Source organism: Carassius gibelio, chromosome A15, assembly GCF_023724105.1.
Source record: "Carassius gibelio isolate Cgi1373 ecotype wild population from Czech Republic chromosome A15, carGib1.2-hapl.c, whole genome shotgun sequence".
Lineage (NCBI taxonomy): Eukaryota > Metazoa > Chordata > Actinopteri > Cypriniformes > Cyprinidae > Carassius > Carassius gibelio.
In genome coordinates this window covers 11,145,959-11,163,942 of record NC_068385.1, presented here as the reverse complement: position 1 = coordinate 11,163,942, position 17,984 = coordinate 11,145,959, and the positions used below count along the sequence as shown (strand labels likewise).

General features: G+C 37.0%; 1 protein-coding gene across 2 annotated transcripts in view; it reads left to right on the top strand.

The window, feature by feature from the left end:
• LOC128029187 (reticulon-4 receptor-like 1) overlaps positions 1–17,984 on the top strand; it is a 159,481-nt gene that overhangs the window by 1,332 nt on the left and 140,165 nt on the right. The window contains exon 1 of one of the 2 annotated variants that reach the window (XM_052616800.1): positions 10,833–17,543. The exons of the other annotated variant lie outside the window; for it this stretch is intronic. Within the exon in view, the coding sequence (XP_052472760.1) occupies positions 17,522–17,543 (22 nt within the window). The 5' untranslated portion in view covers positions 10,833–17,521. Of the gene's footprint in view, positions 1–10,832; positions 17,544–17,984 lie in introns of those variants that run through there. 2 annotated transcript variants of the gene reach the window in all.

The window sequence follows — 17,984 nt, the reverse complement described above, 5'->3', positions numbered from 1 at the left end:
AAGCTCAGCGTAAAGCAGATGTGTTTAAAATATTCATCATCATATCATGAAATATTTTCTTAAGATGCTAGTGGTGGGTGCCGCACTGCAGTTCATGGCCAGTTTTTCATCAGAAAGCATTGTGCTGTCTTCCTGGCTCCAACATATTTCTCTTGGTGGCTTGAACCGTTTTGGCTCTTCCAGTCTGTCACATTTATTTATGGACAATGTTTATGATCAAATGATGAAGTGTAAGGAGTGAATGGTAAGTCGACAGATTAACTGGTTAGTGCTGAAGCTGTCAGTGGGAGACACTTGAATGACCTGCAGATTATTGCAAAGTCTGGTCAGTTTGTGTTCCCTAGATCGGTGGTCAGTCCGGGTCCTTGAGTACCAAAGCAGTCAAACCTTATTTAACACACCATCAGCTCATTAGTAGAGGCTCCAGGACCTGAACAGGGTGTGTCAGATAAGGGAGACATCTAAAATGTGCAGTGCCAGGATCAGAATTGACAACCACTGCACTAGATCAAATCATACGTGGTTAAACAGATCATAAATATGATCTAACAGCCCAGCGTTTACTAGGACATTTGCCTTGCCTCATTTACTGCACATTTAATCGTTTCTAGACCTTTTGCATGACACTATCACAGATGCTCAAGCTCTCAGGTTGCCTACTGCATAACCATATAGTGAGTCAGTCTGGAAACCGAATTTCCTCGGAGGAGGCCCAAAGCTTAATGCAGAGACAATTGTTATTTCAATAGACTTGGTGTAGGAACAAAACAAACCCATCAAGCCTCTCACAGCACAATAAAGACCCCTTAAAATGCCTGTGAGGAGCCTTTGGTGCAGATATGAGAAAAATGGGTTGGGTTTGAACTGATTTGGGTCTGATTTTCATTTACCTCAGCGTACACCATTATAGTGTAGTTTTGCAGTAACTTTTTGGAGATATTTGGTCTCGTATTAACTCCATTCATTTCTTTTATAAGTTTGCAGAGTTGTTATATATACAAACTACCATACAAAAGTCTGGTCTGGCCAAAATGCCATCAACTGTGTTTAATTTTAGAATTATGAAGAAAATTTGTTTTGTTTTTAAAAGTCAGATAGGTTAATGAGGTTTCTTTGCTCTTTTGGATAATAATTGGCCTTTCACTTCAAAGTGCATCAGAAATTATGAAAAATTCTGCAGCTTTCTGTTGTGTCTATGACTCATAAATAGATAAGAGTGAAAAATACTGAATCAGATTATATGCACTATGACATTATTATCAGAGTTATCAGAGAATGCCCTCATTCTAAAATTCAGCATCGAAACATTTCAGGCCCAGAAATCTACATCCGGTGACAAATATATTCTGTGCTCTGGTGGATTCAGCTCGTTTCTGCTCAAGACAAACAAAAAACCAGACACATCCCACACCTGCAATCAAACCAGGAAGATTTTCCCTGCAAAACCTCTGCAATGAAATGAAAGAAATAACTTTTTTCGTAGATTAGCTATGATTACCCAGCTGTGAGTGGAGAAAGTAGGTATTCAAACGTGATCCTAGACGGCGTTGTTATGGGCAGATGGATGGGAAAGGAGAGCGGCAGTTGGTAAGCAAAAGAAGGAACACCTGTGGCCTGACAGCACTCTCCTGCACAGCTGCTCATATTCCCCATTTCTGAGACCTTCACTCATCACCACAAACACCACAAGACTGAAATACAGAGTAACTAGAGACAATCCATCCAGCCTGCACCTGTTCAGTACTGTTACTGGGATACAGGGTAACCCTTATTATTTAAAATAACCCGGTAGTGTAATTTCCAGCACCAAACATATTGATTGTTTTAAAACAGGTCTCTGAAAGACACACCTTTGTTTGGCCAAACATGGACTGTCCAAAGATGCACACCGCTGGCGTTTATTATAGCATACTTATAAGTTATAATTGTCAAAATGAACTTGGATAGGAATAAATATTTTAACATTGAAAAAGTCACCACTTATATGTTAACAACAATCAGTGTTGAGCGTCATTTTCTCATGTTATAACAGTGACCATTGGGTTCCGGAAGTAAAGCCCATTCTTTTTCTCCACAGGGAAATGTATTTTTAACTGTAATTTCTAAACCTTTAAAGGCATGGTTGTTAATTGATGTTATATGCTTAAGTTTGTCTCCATGACTTCAAATTATTTTTAAAATAATCATGTTTAACCGCTGAATTCCTAGTGAAAAACTACATTGCCCATGATTATGCAGTAAAGTCTCAACCAATCAGAGAATCTCGAACAATCTCGCCCACTCCCAAGAAGCACTCCAAATGACTTTTTAAATGTCATTTTCAAACAGTCAATGGAAGTACACAGTCTTGTATAGTCTTTCTGTCAGATTTTAAAGTACATTTTTGCTTGTAATTAAAGGTTGTAATGTTGTGATTCACCTTGCAGCTGTTGGCTTATAACTTATAAGTAAGTCTTTTTTTAAAACTCTATGGGAAAAATCAATGAACCGAGGCTGCTGAAAAAGTGGGCGGACACTGTTGCACTCTATCACAAGACCTTTTGGAATACTTGATTCTGATTATTTGATTTGTCATTTAACGATCTGATATTTCCTATCCACATATTGGATACATTGAAACAGGGGACATGTTCATGCCTCTCTTATAAGATAGCAGATTTTCTTTCTTATTTCAAACAAACAACTGTTGCCCTCTTGTCTCTCACTTATTAAATGCAGTGAAAATTTCCTCAGAAAGTTTAAGTATTATTACTCTAAGTTTGTCTTGTTGCTAGTCTGATTGTTTTGTACACTGTAATGAACTGTTTTTCTTCTTCTTCTAGGTAATATATAAATAAGGTACTGTTTGATCAAACTTGCATTTTGAGAACTCAACTTAAGTAGAAGACATTTTTTGACCTCAGTGTAATTCAGTAATTTCAAGTAATACAGAGACTCTGATCACATCACTGGACTTCAATTACCATACAGTTATGAAACATGCCTAAGATCTCTCTGCATGCCAAAAAGCTCATTTCCTGAAGGATACTCACTGAATGACAAAAGGATGAGAGGCCCAGCAAGCAACATCGTCACCCTGTCCTGTCCCATGGGGATAAATTCTTATCATTCCAGCTTTCTGTAATTATAAGTAATTAGTAGCACAAGAAGTGGTATTTTAATGAGAGTCATACTTATGTCCTCATCTTCATGTACTTTTTGACCATTTCAAAAGCAGGCACAGGTTGCACTTGGTTTGGACAGGGATGTTTTATTCATATATTATTTGCATGTTTTGCCTCCGCCTAGACAAATGTTTTGTTTTTCTTCTCCATAAGGCTAACTTCCACTGGCATCAGACTGTTGGCTGTACATTGTAATGGTTTGGAATGGATGGAATGAGTTTGCATACCTGATGCTTGTAGCTGCTATTTTATCTTGCAACAATGTTCTCATTAACTCATAATTCATACACAAGCTTTGATTAAATACACATTTTCTGGCTGCTGTGGTGTCCAGAAGGGAGGAAGTCTCCAGCGTAGCATGGGGCTTCTCTAAATGCCCTTTACTCACACCTGAAATCTCAGCACAAATATCTCTCCTCTGTCTTTGGAGTGGAAATGAGATGCTGGCTTGGTCATTAGTGGATGATAATGAGGTAACAGAGACAAACAACCCTAAGCCCTGTTGGTTGTGTTTATATTAATAATTAATTTCTGATTAAGTGTCTAATTGCGTTGGAAAGGTCAATGTCAACCTAACGTCCGTTGATGTTAAGAGATGAGTGGAGTATAAAGAAAGGGTTAGGTTAGGGTTAGGGTTAGATAAAAAAAGAAAAAGAAATCAATTAATAAAATATTAATTATTGTTAATAAATTAATGCATTAAAAAATAAAGAAATTAATACTTTTATTGGGCAGGGAAAATTCAAATTGATAAAAATGAGGCAGTGAAAAAGATTTCTATTTTAAATAAACACTCTTCATTTCTAAAGGATTGTGTGATACTGAGGACTGTAGTAAAGCCTACTGAAAATGCAGGTTGCCATAACAAGATATATACTTTTTTTTTTTAAAATATATTAAAAACAGAAAATATTTTAAACTGCTATAATATAGTTCACAATAGTCCTGTTTTTATTTTTATTTTTTTCCATTCTTTTTATTTTTTTTAACCAGCTACTACAGGTACTTTAAATTGTTTCTTTGGTCATGGTTTATCTGGACTAGGGCAGTAAGTAAGCCAGAATTACCACTGGTGTCCCTTCAAAAAAAGTTAATGATGCCCTGAAAGGATATTGCAGTGTTGACAGTCATCCCATGCCTTCTAACACTCTACTGACAGAAACACCCGAGAGATGCTTTCATTCCCATAGCGCCATGACCAGTGAGTGCTAAAATAGGGATGCTGTCCTCCCTGCAGGCTTTGGCTGGCATCTGTCACATTGCACTACTAACACATGACATGTGGATGGCGCTGGCTAAGGAACTGGATAATCATCGGGGAGACACGTAAATTCCAAAGAGAGCATGCACAAACTGAAGCAGCCATGCAAAGACATATGGTACACTGCATAAATCAATGTATATGCAAGGATAAACTCACACACAGCTACACTACTAAATCATGCTCACTCTTTTTAATATAACCATGCTCTTAAAGTGACCTTGAGAATTTGTTCATTTTCTCATGATCCATAATTGAGGTTTTATGTTCTTGCTGCACTTAATGCAGATTATGGAAAAAGTCAAGTCCATTTGGGTAAAATCTTTGCCTCTGATTGAAGTCTCCTTTATGGGTTTGTTTAATTATAAAACTCTCAGCGTGGAGCTTATAATAACCAGAAACTATGATCTGACCATAATCATGCAGAGTAATTTTTAGGCTCTCTCTTGTTCTCCTCCTTTACTTTTTCTCACTGACTGCTTCCCTCTTGGGTCTCTACTTCTATCAGCACTTTCTTCTAGGATCTAGTGATGGGGAATAACATAGAAACTGGAGATGTGAATGGGATAATAGTTACTCGTTATGTTGAGACAAACACGATCACATAATTTTGGTTTGAGCCCATAGAAGGAATCTCAGTCATTGCTAGGCCTTCTTTTCACATTTTACTCTCAACTCAGACTGAATTAGAGATTGAGGCACTGAGAAAAAGCACCAAATAAGAGACAATTCCTCTGTGAAAAGGCCTTTTCTTGCCTGCAGGATCTTCATCGTATGATTGAAGCCAATTCAAAGATCAGCATTCCTCCAAGATATTTTATCAATAACTCTACAGTGGGGTGTCTGGCACACTGTCCTCCTGGGGCAGAATGAGCCTGTTTATCTCCAATTAAAAGCTAATATGGCCATATATGTGTTTAACTTTAAACATGAAGGAAAATAGCTGTATGAAAGAAAAAGCAGAAGTCCATTTAGAATATTTCTCTCTATTTTTTTTTTTTTTTTTTGCCTGGAATTTCTTCTAGTCAGAAATTAGATGAAATATAAATTGGAGGGCCCACCAGGGGATATCAGAAAACTTGTCATACACTCAGAAAAAAAAGTATGAAATCTGTCACTGGGGCAGTACTCTTTATTAGTACCTAAAGTGTACATATTAGTACAGTACCCTTTGAATGGGTACCGTCTCAGTAACTGTTTTTGTAATTTTTTTACAGAATGCAGAATGACTTAAAAAGTAATTAAATTAAGACAATTAAGAGTTCTTTCAATATTGTTTTGGAGAATGGAGACCTTCAAGTCGTAAAAGGACCATTTTACTAGAAGTTTAGAAAAGATTTAAACAAAATATCTGTGATGAGAGGCAAGGTCTAAAAGCAGCTATTTAAAAGATAAACTAAACAAGAACATAAAATCGGGGAAACAGGAACTCAGAACAAACCACAGTGAAACATGGGTAAAGCAGGGCTTAAATACACGAGGGATAACAAGGAAATGATGGACACCTGGAGACACAATTAATGGTAACCAATCAGAAAAGAAACTACAGAATGACTACAAACTGGCACAGGAAGCTCAGGAGACAAAATTACCATAAAAGTGTCCAAACACAAGGCAAAATTGTGAACATATGACAATATTGAAGTTGTGTTTGGATACTCTTTAAATTAAAATCTGCAATAAAACATGATGTATTTTAAAATTAACTCAAAAGATTTCTAATGAAAATCTTCCAGGACCATAATTAGAGCTATGCAATCTACATTTTCATTTATAGTTCTTTACTCTTACTGCATGTCAACGGTTTAATGTTTTTTTGGGGAAACATCTGCATCCTCAGTTAGATTTCAAGTCTTCTGGAGATAAGAAAGAACAATATTTGAGAAATAAAATTCTTTGGGTTTCTACTCAATGTTATCACAGGTTTTTACAAGGGCTTGACACACTATGCTACCAAAAAACAGAAAACACTAAAATATTTACTTCAACAAAGGTACTGCTGCAAACATCCACTCAATGATTGTCTTCACAAGTCTTTGTATGCTTGTGTGTCTTATATTTTACTGTTTTGACATTAGGCAGGTCATGAAATGTTAAACTGCTTCCTGTGCAAATAAACCATAGATTTAATCTCACAAATCACATACTGAGTTTGGCAAATATTGTCACTCAGAACCAAACCCCCTGGAAACCTCGGTGCCCTTTACACATACAGATGCTGCACACACTTGTGTTTCAAATCTATGTTGTACTTAAGATTTCAATTTGTATTCAATTTCTGTATCCTGTTTGGTACCTTTGCTAATTTGAAAGGCATTCTTAATTAAATTCTGAATGCACAACCCTGGCCTGAAAAGTGTGCATGATGTCAAGGTCTGACTTTGAATTAGGCTCTCAATAACAGTGTGAAGGCCCCATGTAGAGATATGTCAGCATACAATTCAAACAACAACAAAGAAATGATGATCTGATTTACAATTGACTCAAAATTCAACTGATGAGCATAATTATATTTCCAACCATGTTCTTCACTCCTAAAACACACAGACCTGTTGGATTAATGTATTGACAGCAGAAATTCTTTCTTTTTTTTCAATTGGACCTTTACCGGTTTTCAGGTTATTTCAATTTCAGCAGTCTGAGTGCTTTGTTCTGCATATCTAATATCTTGTATCTCATACTCTTTATCTCTATGTACATCTCTGTATCTTTGTGCACTCTCAAAACAGCTATTAGCTTTTAATAAAAGATACAGCAATGTCAGCTTCTAACAATGATGTAAATCCACATCTCATCTTTTCATCTCAAACAGCATTGTTCTCAGAAAAAACAAAAACAAAAACATTAAAATGAAACACAAACATGCATACAATGTTTCTTTACCTGGATATGGAGTAGACTGAAAATGATATACAGACATGTAATCAGCTTTCTTATTGATACTGGAGGCCAATCAAGTGGGAGACATTCAGTGCACACGTTGCTATGGGAATGCAATGCTCCCTCTGCTACAAGAGGCCCACCTTAATTGTCATCCATATTTGGTGAGCACAAAACTCATAGAAACGTGTGGATGGTCTCTTTTGTCATGGGCCAGTAAACAACCACATAGAAATGTAAAACAAAAACAAAAATACAATTCCATCAGAACATCCTAGCAACAAAACAACACTCAAAAACAATGGTTATTTTCTTAAAAAAATAAAAAATAAAATAATAATAATAATATATATATATATATATATATATATATATATATATATATCAAATAATAATAATAATACTATAAGAATATATATAGAATATATATACATGTGTTATTTTAATTAATATATTATTTTAATTCATTTTATTTTATATACTGCAATAATTTAATTTAGAGACTAGGCTGCATGTGTTACAAGCTGAGACTCGATTATTAAACACTATAAAAAGACATGACCTAGATTACAGCTGTAATTGGTCTGTCCAGTCATGAAGCTTTTTTTTTTTTAACTTTCATGATTCTGATGTCTTTCAATTCTATTTTAGGAAGTGCGATTGAAGCTTTTAGTGTCAAGACAACCTCTGGGAGAGCCATTGGTTTAGCAGATTTGCTCTTGTCTCTTGTAGCACAGCCATGTCAGTAATTCATCTAGTAAAAACAACAGAAGAGCAAGTGAATGCTTTGTGCCAAGCATCACATTTACACTTCCATATTCACCCAATGAATTTCATCCCCCATCTTGTCTATTCATTTAAACCACATACTCCCAAAACCACCTCACCAGAGCAAGAGAAAAAGAGTGTTGTAATGCAATGAAAGAAAAACAATGCAACAAAAGAGAGATGCCACAGAGATGCATATTTTGTAGTGGACTGACATATTTTATAGAGGAGACAAGGAGAATGTAAAATGTAAATTTAATGAAAAGAGAAATGAAAATGAGGTGTAGGATGCAGCTACAAGGACAGATATTAACTTATTTAAGGATATTAATGGAGAGAACTGGTTTTCTTTGTCACGTTGCTCTCTCCCATGATAGATCAGGAGGTTAGCAGCCTCTCACAGTTTTCTTAGAAGCCCAGCAACCAACCTCAGTCGGCCAATAGGAATGTCATATTCACTGATGCCTTTGTTCCCATCTGTGGGCTAAACATCAAGACCTCACGCTACTAAGGGAACTGGAACTTGATTTCAGCCACTTTGATTATATTTGCATTTTACTTTGCTTAATTCAAGCCTTTGAGAGCCTTCTTTAAATGTGCATGGCACAAAGAAATTATGAGATTCACTGGATGATCTTCCTTCAATGGAGATTTAAAGGCAAACTGCTGTAAAAATCAAACTAGTGGAAAGAAGTGGAGAGGAAGTTCTGATTACAGTATGTAGAGGCTGATTAAGGATGGGCAGAGGGGCAGTTAAGGCTCTATTTACTGTCAATGCGGTCAAAATCATGGATGTCTTCTAATAATACTGCACTAAAACTGGTCAAAGGTGAAAATATGTTACAAAAGTAAAAAAAGTTCTTTAAACTGTCTGTCCATTAAAGAATCTTGAAAAACAAATCACGGTTGCAACAAAAATATTAAACAGCACAACTTTTCACCAGTTTTCAACATGGACAGAAATGTTTCAGCATATTAGAATGCTTTCTGAAGGATAATGTGACAATGACGACTGGAGTAATGGCTGCTGAAAAGCCCAAACTTATAAATGATGTATGTGTGCCTGTGTAATAGTTTTCAAGATGTCTGCCAAGTCAACTGTGGGTTAGTCCTGAACTTCAATGAATTGAGCATTTTTTTTTGAGAATAAAAGCTGTGTTTTCTATCCTCCAGTCCTTTCCAGGTCACATTTTTCTCTTTAACAATTTCATTATTTAAGCTTCTCTTCTATTGCTCTCTGCCTGTGGCGTTCAAGAGAGATGTGCAGTGCTTTAGTAAAAGAAGAACTACCTTGTGCTTACTCTGAAACTATACTATACATTATTCACAGGGTCATCAAAAGGGGCCATTTAAGCTTTTACACACAAATGGAACAAGGATGCAATAAGACCTTCACAGTTCAAATAATCTTTTATTTTATTTTTCAACATTTTTCAACATTTTCAACAGTTTACAGTTAGCATGGTGCTGGTAGTCACAGGAAGTAGTATTCAACCAAGAAATATTTAATTACTGTGACACTATTTCAAGGACATTTTGAACCTTGAAAAAAACCAACAACAACAACAACAAAAAAGGAAAATCCAAGAATTTTTTACTAACATTCTCATGAAACCGTTACTTCTGAACGTTCAAACATCCAGTTTTTTAAAGGGGTCTTCAGATGCCTATTTTCCACATGTTGTTATGATTCTTTAAGGTCTTAATGAAAATGGTAGTGTAAAACAACACCTTTTTTTTTACTGTCAAAACAGCTCTTTTCAGAGCAAGCCGATTTGAAACATTCTCCTTTAAATGTTAATGAGCTCTGCTGACCCCGCCACTCTCTTCCAAGCCGCTCTCAGAGAGCCTGTTTACTTTAGCCGAATTCATTGTGAAACTTGCTAATTAGCACATTATTAAGAAAGGCAATTTGCAAAGATTCATTAAAAAACCTTATACTCACTTCTTCTGTTGGTGAAGCTGGATCACGAATGATTTGCATGAAAACAGATGAATTTAGTTAGACCGGGGTGCATTTCCCTCAGAAACAAATGTAATCTACTGCATCTTCAGCTGCTCAGATTTCTGGAGTAAATGATGACTGCTATGTTCATTGTTACATCCAACAACAGAAAACCTTAATCGCTTTGGAGACATTGTTGTCTACAACTGGTCTAGCATTGAAACAATGGTGGACTGATGAAAGCTCACTCAGGGCGGGTCTAAGGTAAGACACCAGTCCAGTCTGTGCTGAAATGCTACTGTCAGTCAAACTATAATGGGAGGGGCCTGTCGGTGTGACGTCACAAGACAGGCATCGGAGATTTTAGTTGATAAAAAAAAACAAAAAAAAAACACTGGGTATATTTTTATGATTACAGGGTGGTTGTGTCAACACACATTTCAGTTCAAACAACTTGTAAAAGTACATGTTGCACCCGATGAACCCTTTAAAAACATTACAAGTAATATGAACCTTAAAGGGGTCATATGATGCTTTTTTAAAGATCATTATTTTGTATTTGGTGTAACAGAAAATGTTGACATGCTTTAATGTTCAAAAAACACATTTTTAAAATACTGTACAGTATTGTAGGTCCTCTATGCCCTGCCTCTCTCAAACACATCGTTTTCTACAAAGTCCCTCCTTCCGACAAGCGCAGTCTGCTCTGATTGGCCGAATACCGCAAGCACACATCGGAAATGTAATGCCCCTTTCCATAATTGCGAGCTTCTTCTTTCAAAATAAATGTAAAGACAGTTAATAATGTCCTTAGTTTTACCATCAGTTCAAGCCCAAAAGGGAACAGATTTGGTGTGACATACACAGTGATGAAGCTTGTATGTGTTTGCAGTACACAAGCCACAGACGGTTAAGACGGCATTACGCAAATATCATATGATCCCTCTAAGAGAACATGCAAACATTATGGATGTGTTATTTTTAATGTTATTTGGACATTGTAAAACAAGTAGTAAGTATTATACAAGTATTTAAAAAAAATTATATAACCATACAACTAAAATGGTACATGAACAACCATTATTCATTTTGCTGTTTCTTACAGTGCAAACACAATAACAATCAAGACAAAACCCCTGTAGAAGGCTGTGGTCCACAAAGCCTCAAAACTCCACCGCAATTATGTTGCTGATTGGCAAGGCAGCTTGCTTTATGCAGACACAGCTGCGCTGAAGCAGGTGCATTTGCTGCTTGTGTGTGGCTTCGCTAGAACAAGTCCATCCACAGGCTCCTTCCTCTGTAGAACATGCCAGAATAACAAAGCAGACACAGCAGACTGCTGATGCTCTGAGAAACTGCCACTTGGACAGGTGCGAGCGTTTAATGTAAACAAATGCTTTAACCTACCCCATCATATGCGGCTCACCATCATTCGATATCCATTAACGGACATTTTGGCAGTTTTTATTGGGTTCCATCCAGCTGCCTACATAAACAGGCTTTCAAAGACTTTAAGAGATGCCATTGCATTAAAATGTAAATTGTTTCGAAATGTCACACTGTGACAGCAAGCTTTAGAAAGCCTTGTTTGTGAAAATCTCCCTTTAGCCTTTGCTCATTAGCTTGTTTTAAGGTTACACATAGGTTTGAGAAGTTAACTTTTGTTTGAGAATGATCCCTGTAGACTTCACTCTGGGGACCATAAACTGTAAAAAGAAAAAGAAAAAAGAAAACGGAATTAGAAAGATGGAATGACACGTCTCTACTTCCTTACAAAGCCAAAAGCCAAAATGTCTGAAATATCGCCGCTGTCACCTTGTGTTGACAACATCATTTGTAGCCCGAGTCTATGCTGTAGTGATCGTGAGGTGGAGCAGCAGTATCAATGTCCTGCCCAGATTCCTGCAGACCCAATCACAAGCACACAATCATGACACCACACCACTTTTTTATAGCATCAAAACTAAAACCGAACTTACTAGAAAAACGAACATTTGAACATTCATCAACTTAAAATGATAGAAACTATCTTCGGGTAAAGTACATTTGAAGTGTGATTTGATTTTTAGTTTGGCTCACATCCCATTCATTCATTTACATGGATAGGGCGGGGTTTATGACTTATATTGAAGCCCAGCACTAGGGGGCAAGCTACATTTTTTTGTTTGTTTTTAGGGATGTGTGTGTCACACTTGGTGAGGACGATGGGCACGAATATATAGCTCTATGAAATAGCTCACAGCAGGGATGTATCTAATAAAGGAGAAACATCATCACTTGTCACTTTATTAGTGTGTGTTAAACTGCTGGAACTTATTGTTTTTAATGTTTTGCTGAGTGATGGTTACAGTTGTCATGAAACTGACAACGGCAATGCTATTTCTAGTAGACTCTCAGACACACACTTTTTCCCCCCCATGGCTCTCTATTTGTTCTGATGAAATCAGAAAACATCATCCAAACAAATGTTAGAAAGTTATATTAGGACGGATGAGAACTCAGAGTTCAGAGTTATATTATTGTTCATTAAAATTTCAATAACTGTCTATCTATTTATATTACAACTAATAATAATATGGATATTATAACCTACTAATAATCTTCACCTTTCAGTTTTGACTTAGAAGTATTCAACTACATACTTGTTCTCCTGATAAACTTACAACCCAAAAAGGGATTTCGCTGTAAAGCCTTAGAAGAGTTCTGGGATCTCCAAAAGACCTTTCAGTGATCAGTTTATCTACAGCTCATCTGATCAGTTCACTCCCTCTTTCACCAATTGTTCCCTCTATTGACAAAAAATTTATAAAGTGCATATGATCTCACACAGACAACTACCACTCCTAAGAAAGGTCACCTTCTCCTTTGAGTAAAATAGTGTGTGGTAAGTAGTTATTCACACATAAACGTCACTAAGGTTAATGTCAAACCGTCTAAAAACGCACGGTGGTGTAAAACATCTGTCACTGCAGATAGCTAATTATTGTCTGAATGTGCCTGAAGGTGTGTCAGAAATTCTGTGTTATCTTCATAAATGATTGCCAGCATGTCTCCACCAAGAAACACAATTGCACAATCGCCAAGTAAACACATTGCAATTCAAAATGATAAATGGCCTGAAACAGAATAAAAAGGGAGCAGAGAGATGCGATTTATGCATTAATCAGTGGAGTACAGAAACATCAATCTAACTGAAGAACTGTCCATTAATTCCAATCTTGATGCCTCTAGACCCAGCTCAGGATTGGGATAATAGCAGATGGACAGTATGGTCCATCAGGCCTAAAGTCTTTATAGTAGTGTCAATAATACTGGAGTCCCTTATGCCTTCAGAAGTAATGAGACAAAAGCCCCAACCCTGAAAGAGTAATATCATTCATTATCCTTGACTAACAGGCTCTCTCTGGCTCCAGTGAGGGGCTGTTCCTGCATCCTGCTGTCATTAGCCCTATGTCTTCATGGACCGCTGATGCAGAGCCAGTGTCTGGATGGTGGAGGACCATGTCTCTGGTGGACTGAACTGGACAAATGTGGCCTGACCTCTGTCTATATATACATATATAATATGACTGAATTCATACAGTTGCATTAGGTTGCATCTATAAGTCATTTTTAGAGGTGAAATAGAGGTATAATTTCTTGCCCGTCTTCCACTGTTTGGACAAATAAAGTCCTGCGCAACTGCCAGAGATGCCTCAAAGCATACTGATTGGAAGAAATGCACAAGCCACACATTTTTCTGTTTATAGAGCCTACGGCCATCACAGACACAAACGTGACTTCTCTGTAATCCCATTCCAGTGATATCAGTTAGGATGTAGAGCCAAAATGCATTTCCTTACAAGGAAGGAAACAATTGCTCATTTTCACTATTTACAGCAAAAACACAAACATAAAAACACAGATTATGATACTACAGAATCACCCCCACAAAACATCCAACCCACGTGCTTGTAAACCTTCGGGGAAGACCTCCCACACACATACCCATGTGCACACACTCTAAAGCGCAGTAGGTGAATGCTAACCTCTGTGAACATGCAGAGGTGATAAACAACCCACTCATGCAAGCAAACACATAGCAGTCTGGCAACATGGAAAAGGATGCCAGCTGCTTCGCACTGAAAATGGCAGAAAATGAAAAGGAAACTTCTGTCCCTTGACCCATGTATTTACATGTGGATCTCTCATAATGAGCTGACATGAAGAGAGAGATACAATGAAAACATGGACAGCGCCATTATCAGCTTAGCTACTTTCTCTGTTTCAAGGCCTCCGGCAGGAAGATGTTGCGTGTATATATTTTTGCGCTAAGTGAGTGTGCGTGCAAGGCCTCAAAATAAATAACTGATAGAAAAGGGAATTGTTAGCAGGATAATCACAGGGGCTTGGGCTAATTGGAGAGTGTTTTTCACCTTGTTGCCAAGTGCAAGAGCATTAAAAAATGGTAACCAGAGGGGATGTGAAGTATAGACCAGAGACAAGGGAGCTTGAACAGCAACACAAGACAGATTGTTCCATTTATGATAAAATTCAATTAACGTTAGACTTCCTTCAGAATGAGGGGGAAAAAATAACAGTCACAGATGAAAAGCTAAACTGAGCTCTCCAAAGCCCAAAAGACTTTAAGGAGGGAATTCAATAAAAATCAATTTTGCCGTTTATTTGCACATGTAGTCTTCAATGTTTTAGCATCCAAATTCATTAAATTTATTATGCAAATAATCTTAAGGTGCAAATATGCCTAATAAATGTCATAAACGGTGCAAAATGTACATGCTGCAGACTATTAAAATCTGCCATACTTTACAGTGTCGCTCCACTACTGCACCTAAATAGACTCTTTAAAATAATGAAAAAAAAGAAAAGAAAAGAATGCTAGACTATGTCAATCAATTGTTTGAAATTGCAAAATACATGAGGGTATATTCAAGTTAATATATTCCCCAGTCATCTCACTGGCAAAAGTATTTCACTTTACCTGAATTCATTCCTAATTTATAGTCTACATTTAACAAATTCATTAATTTAAAGATATCTCAACTCATATTGTAAATGTATTAAATGTTTTGCCACTTGGCAATAAAATATCACAGACAAGTACAGCATTTGTTCAGCGAATTTGCCCCTTTTTTGGGTTTGAATTTGGGTGAGAAACTGTTATATTTATATCTTGAAGTTTTATAATTTGCCTTTATGAAGACATCGAGTTATGACTTGTGATGAAAATATGGCCTTCATAAGCATGTTGAGTTTTTTCATGGCTGTGTTTTTCAGTCTGTGCTTTTGCCACAGCCTGTTGGCTTGCTGCAGGATTCTCTCTCTTCTCTCTTCTCTTCATGCTGAATTATTAAAAAGCATTTTGATTCACTGAATGATTGTGAATCTAGGGCTACTTCTCTTAGCAGCACAGTCGCAGTGCTTGTTTTTCGTTCTTCAGCTCCTCAGCTTTCTGCACCCTGTTTAGTCACGAATCAGCCCTCTTTTTCAGAGAATTGCTACCTGTCGAATGGGGTAGGCGTTTTCCCTCCAAATATGTACCCTTGATGTCTACCCCCTGCCTGTGTGCTGAGCTATTTCTCTACATCTACATTCAGGTCAGCCTATGGTGAGAAATAAATAAATAAAACAAACATATAAATAAATAAAGTAAAAAATAGAGAGATCTTTTCATTCCCAGAATGCATTGAGAACTGCTTCGAAAATGGCACAGGATTCTTAAGTATTGTCCCTGGGGATGTAAAACTCCTTCCCAGACTTTCAATGAAAAAAGAATAGAAAATAGCCTTACACATTCCTTGCTTTCCCTCCTTGCTACACACATTTGCAGCCTAGTTGATGACAGAGGCATTACTAGACCCATTTTAAATACCGGTGTCCCAGTAAAAAAGTATTGGTAAATCTATATATGTGAATGACGATTACCACATACTGATAATCACAGACTGGATAATCATTTTTTCTGATAACATTTAAATAATCAAGTTGTGTTTTTTCTTTCTATAAACTCTTTGAAACATAACTAGTGATGCCTCATTTGCAAATTAATCACTATTTTCATCCATTTCTTCTATCATTTGTCATGATTTATCAGCTCATTATCGCATGTGCAATAGTTCGTTAAAGCTGTGCAAATATCTGTATTTACATAACATTTTGGGTTGTAAAAACATTTGTATTTGTTGCAACTGCTCAGCTGGCCCCCAGACAATACCACCTGGCTGGTGGCCCCAGGTAATTTGAGTTTGAGACCCCTGGCCTGTGATCTTCCCCGAACTGATGCAGAATGCAACATGCATTGATCAAAGCTGTAAGCACAGTGATGCTCTCCATGCTTATGCTGTATTCAAGTCAGTGAAGGGAATAAAACAAGATCCCTGTAGACATTACGATGGCTAGCGTTAAACATAGATAACAGAATGTTGTTACTCGCAGATGCTTGTACAATACGGTACATCATGAACTCAAAGCAACTTGTTTGGCAAGCAGATGCAGAATTGCATTTACTGATCAAATTAAACGCATCTGTCACATAATGGGGAAGGAAAAAAGGCATGATGTGAGCAGCAGTGTTGTTTTATGAGAAAACCGGTGGCAGTAGCGTTTCCTGATATTTCTCCAACATGGCCCAAGGCTCTTTCTATTGCATGAACATGAGGCAGTGATATGTCACATACCTGTAGGAGTTCTAGAGGGGACAGAGGCAGCATGGAATATTCTCAGGTCAACTGATGATTTCACATGACAGTGACACAGTTTGTCCTTAAAAAAAGGATTTTTAAAAATATATGTAACCCAGTTAGGGTTATTATGTTGAGTTAATGACAGAATGGGTTAATGATGGGTAAAATAAGCAAGTTATTATTGAGTAAATAATATCTAATTCATGAGAAGGGTTAATTTGGAATACATAAGATGGGAGTACATCATTTATGCTTATGTACATGTATTATTTTGTGTTTCAGTTGAGAACTATATTTTAAAGCACTGTTTCTTTAAGAAATACGGTGATACTTAAAGTTTGTATGTAATGCACTTGCAGAAAATGTGCTTTTGCCTAGCAAGTTAGTATTATTTTTTGCTGATAGGTTGATGTTTTATTTGTTCCCACCCTCAAGTGTGAGAGTGTGATTCTGATTGGAGGAGAAAAAAAAAGGTGAACAGAGAGGTACGCACGAGAGTGTTGTTGAGATGGTGGAGAAGAAAATGTACATGTAAACGCTGTATAAGTTGTTGAAACTTACATTTCTTCAAATCGGAGAGTTTAAGGACATTCATGAAAGTGTATGCACGTTACTCTGCACGAGTATAAGCCGGTTTTCTTTTGTAGTGTTGAGTTCAGTTGTTAATGTGAGAATACATGATAGATAATCGGACATTCAAGTACACTGGACTGCATTAAAGTTTATTTTGTTTCATCTAACAAGTCTTGCTGGATCAACAAAGACCCAGATAGCGTTCTAAATCCCCGAGTGATTTAGAATTCCTCTGGCGCCGTGGGACATGATCAGCTCAACAGTGTCAGGTGAGCGCGAGAGAGAGAGTGCGTGTTCGAGTTTCGGAGGAGTCTAACGAGAACGCTGATAATCAAGGAATTCAGGTGATCTTATTTAATTTTATTTGCTCATTAGAGTGAAGTGGCCATTTGTTGTTTCACGGCCTCAACGATCTCTAGCAACGTCCAGGCCTGCAACGGGGAGGGGTTGGGACTTGTGAGGTGTGTGTATGTGCGTGCGCGCACACGTGTCTATGTGAGTGGCCACTCAAACGCTAAAACCGGTACTGTTTCAACTATTGTTTGTGAAACGAGTATTTATTGATATTATTTGTTTATTTGAGATATTGAGGAAGTGTTGATCTGTCATAATTGGTCATTTGAAGTGATTGTATATTTTTCTTCAAAGGGGAAAAAAGACACAAGACAAGTGTATGGTTTAATTTGAAGTTTATTGAACATTTGATATTT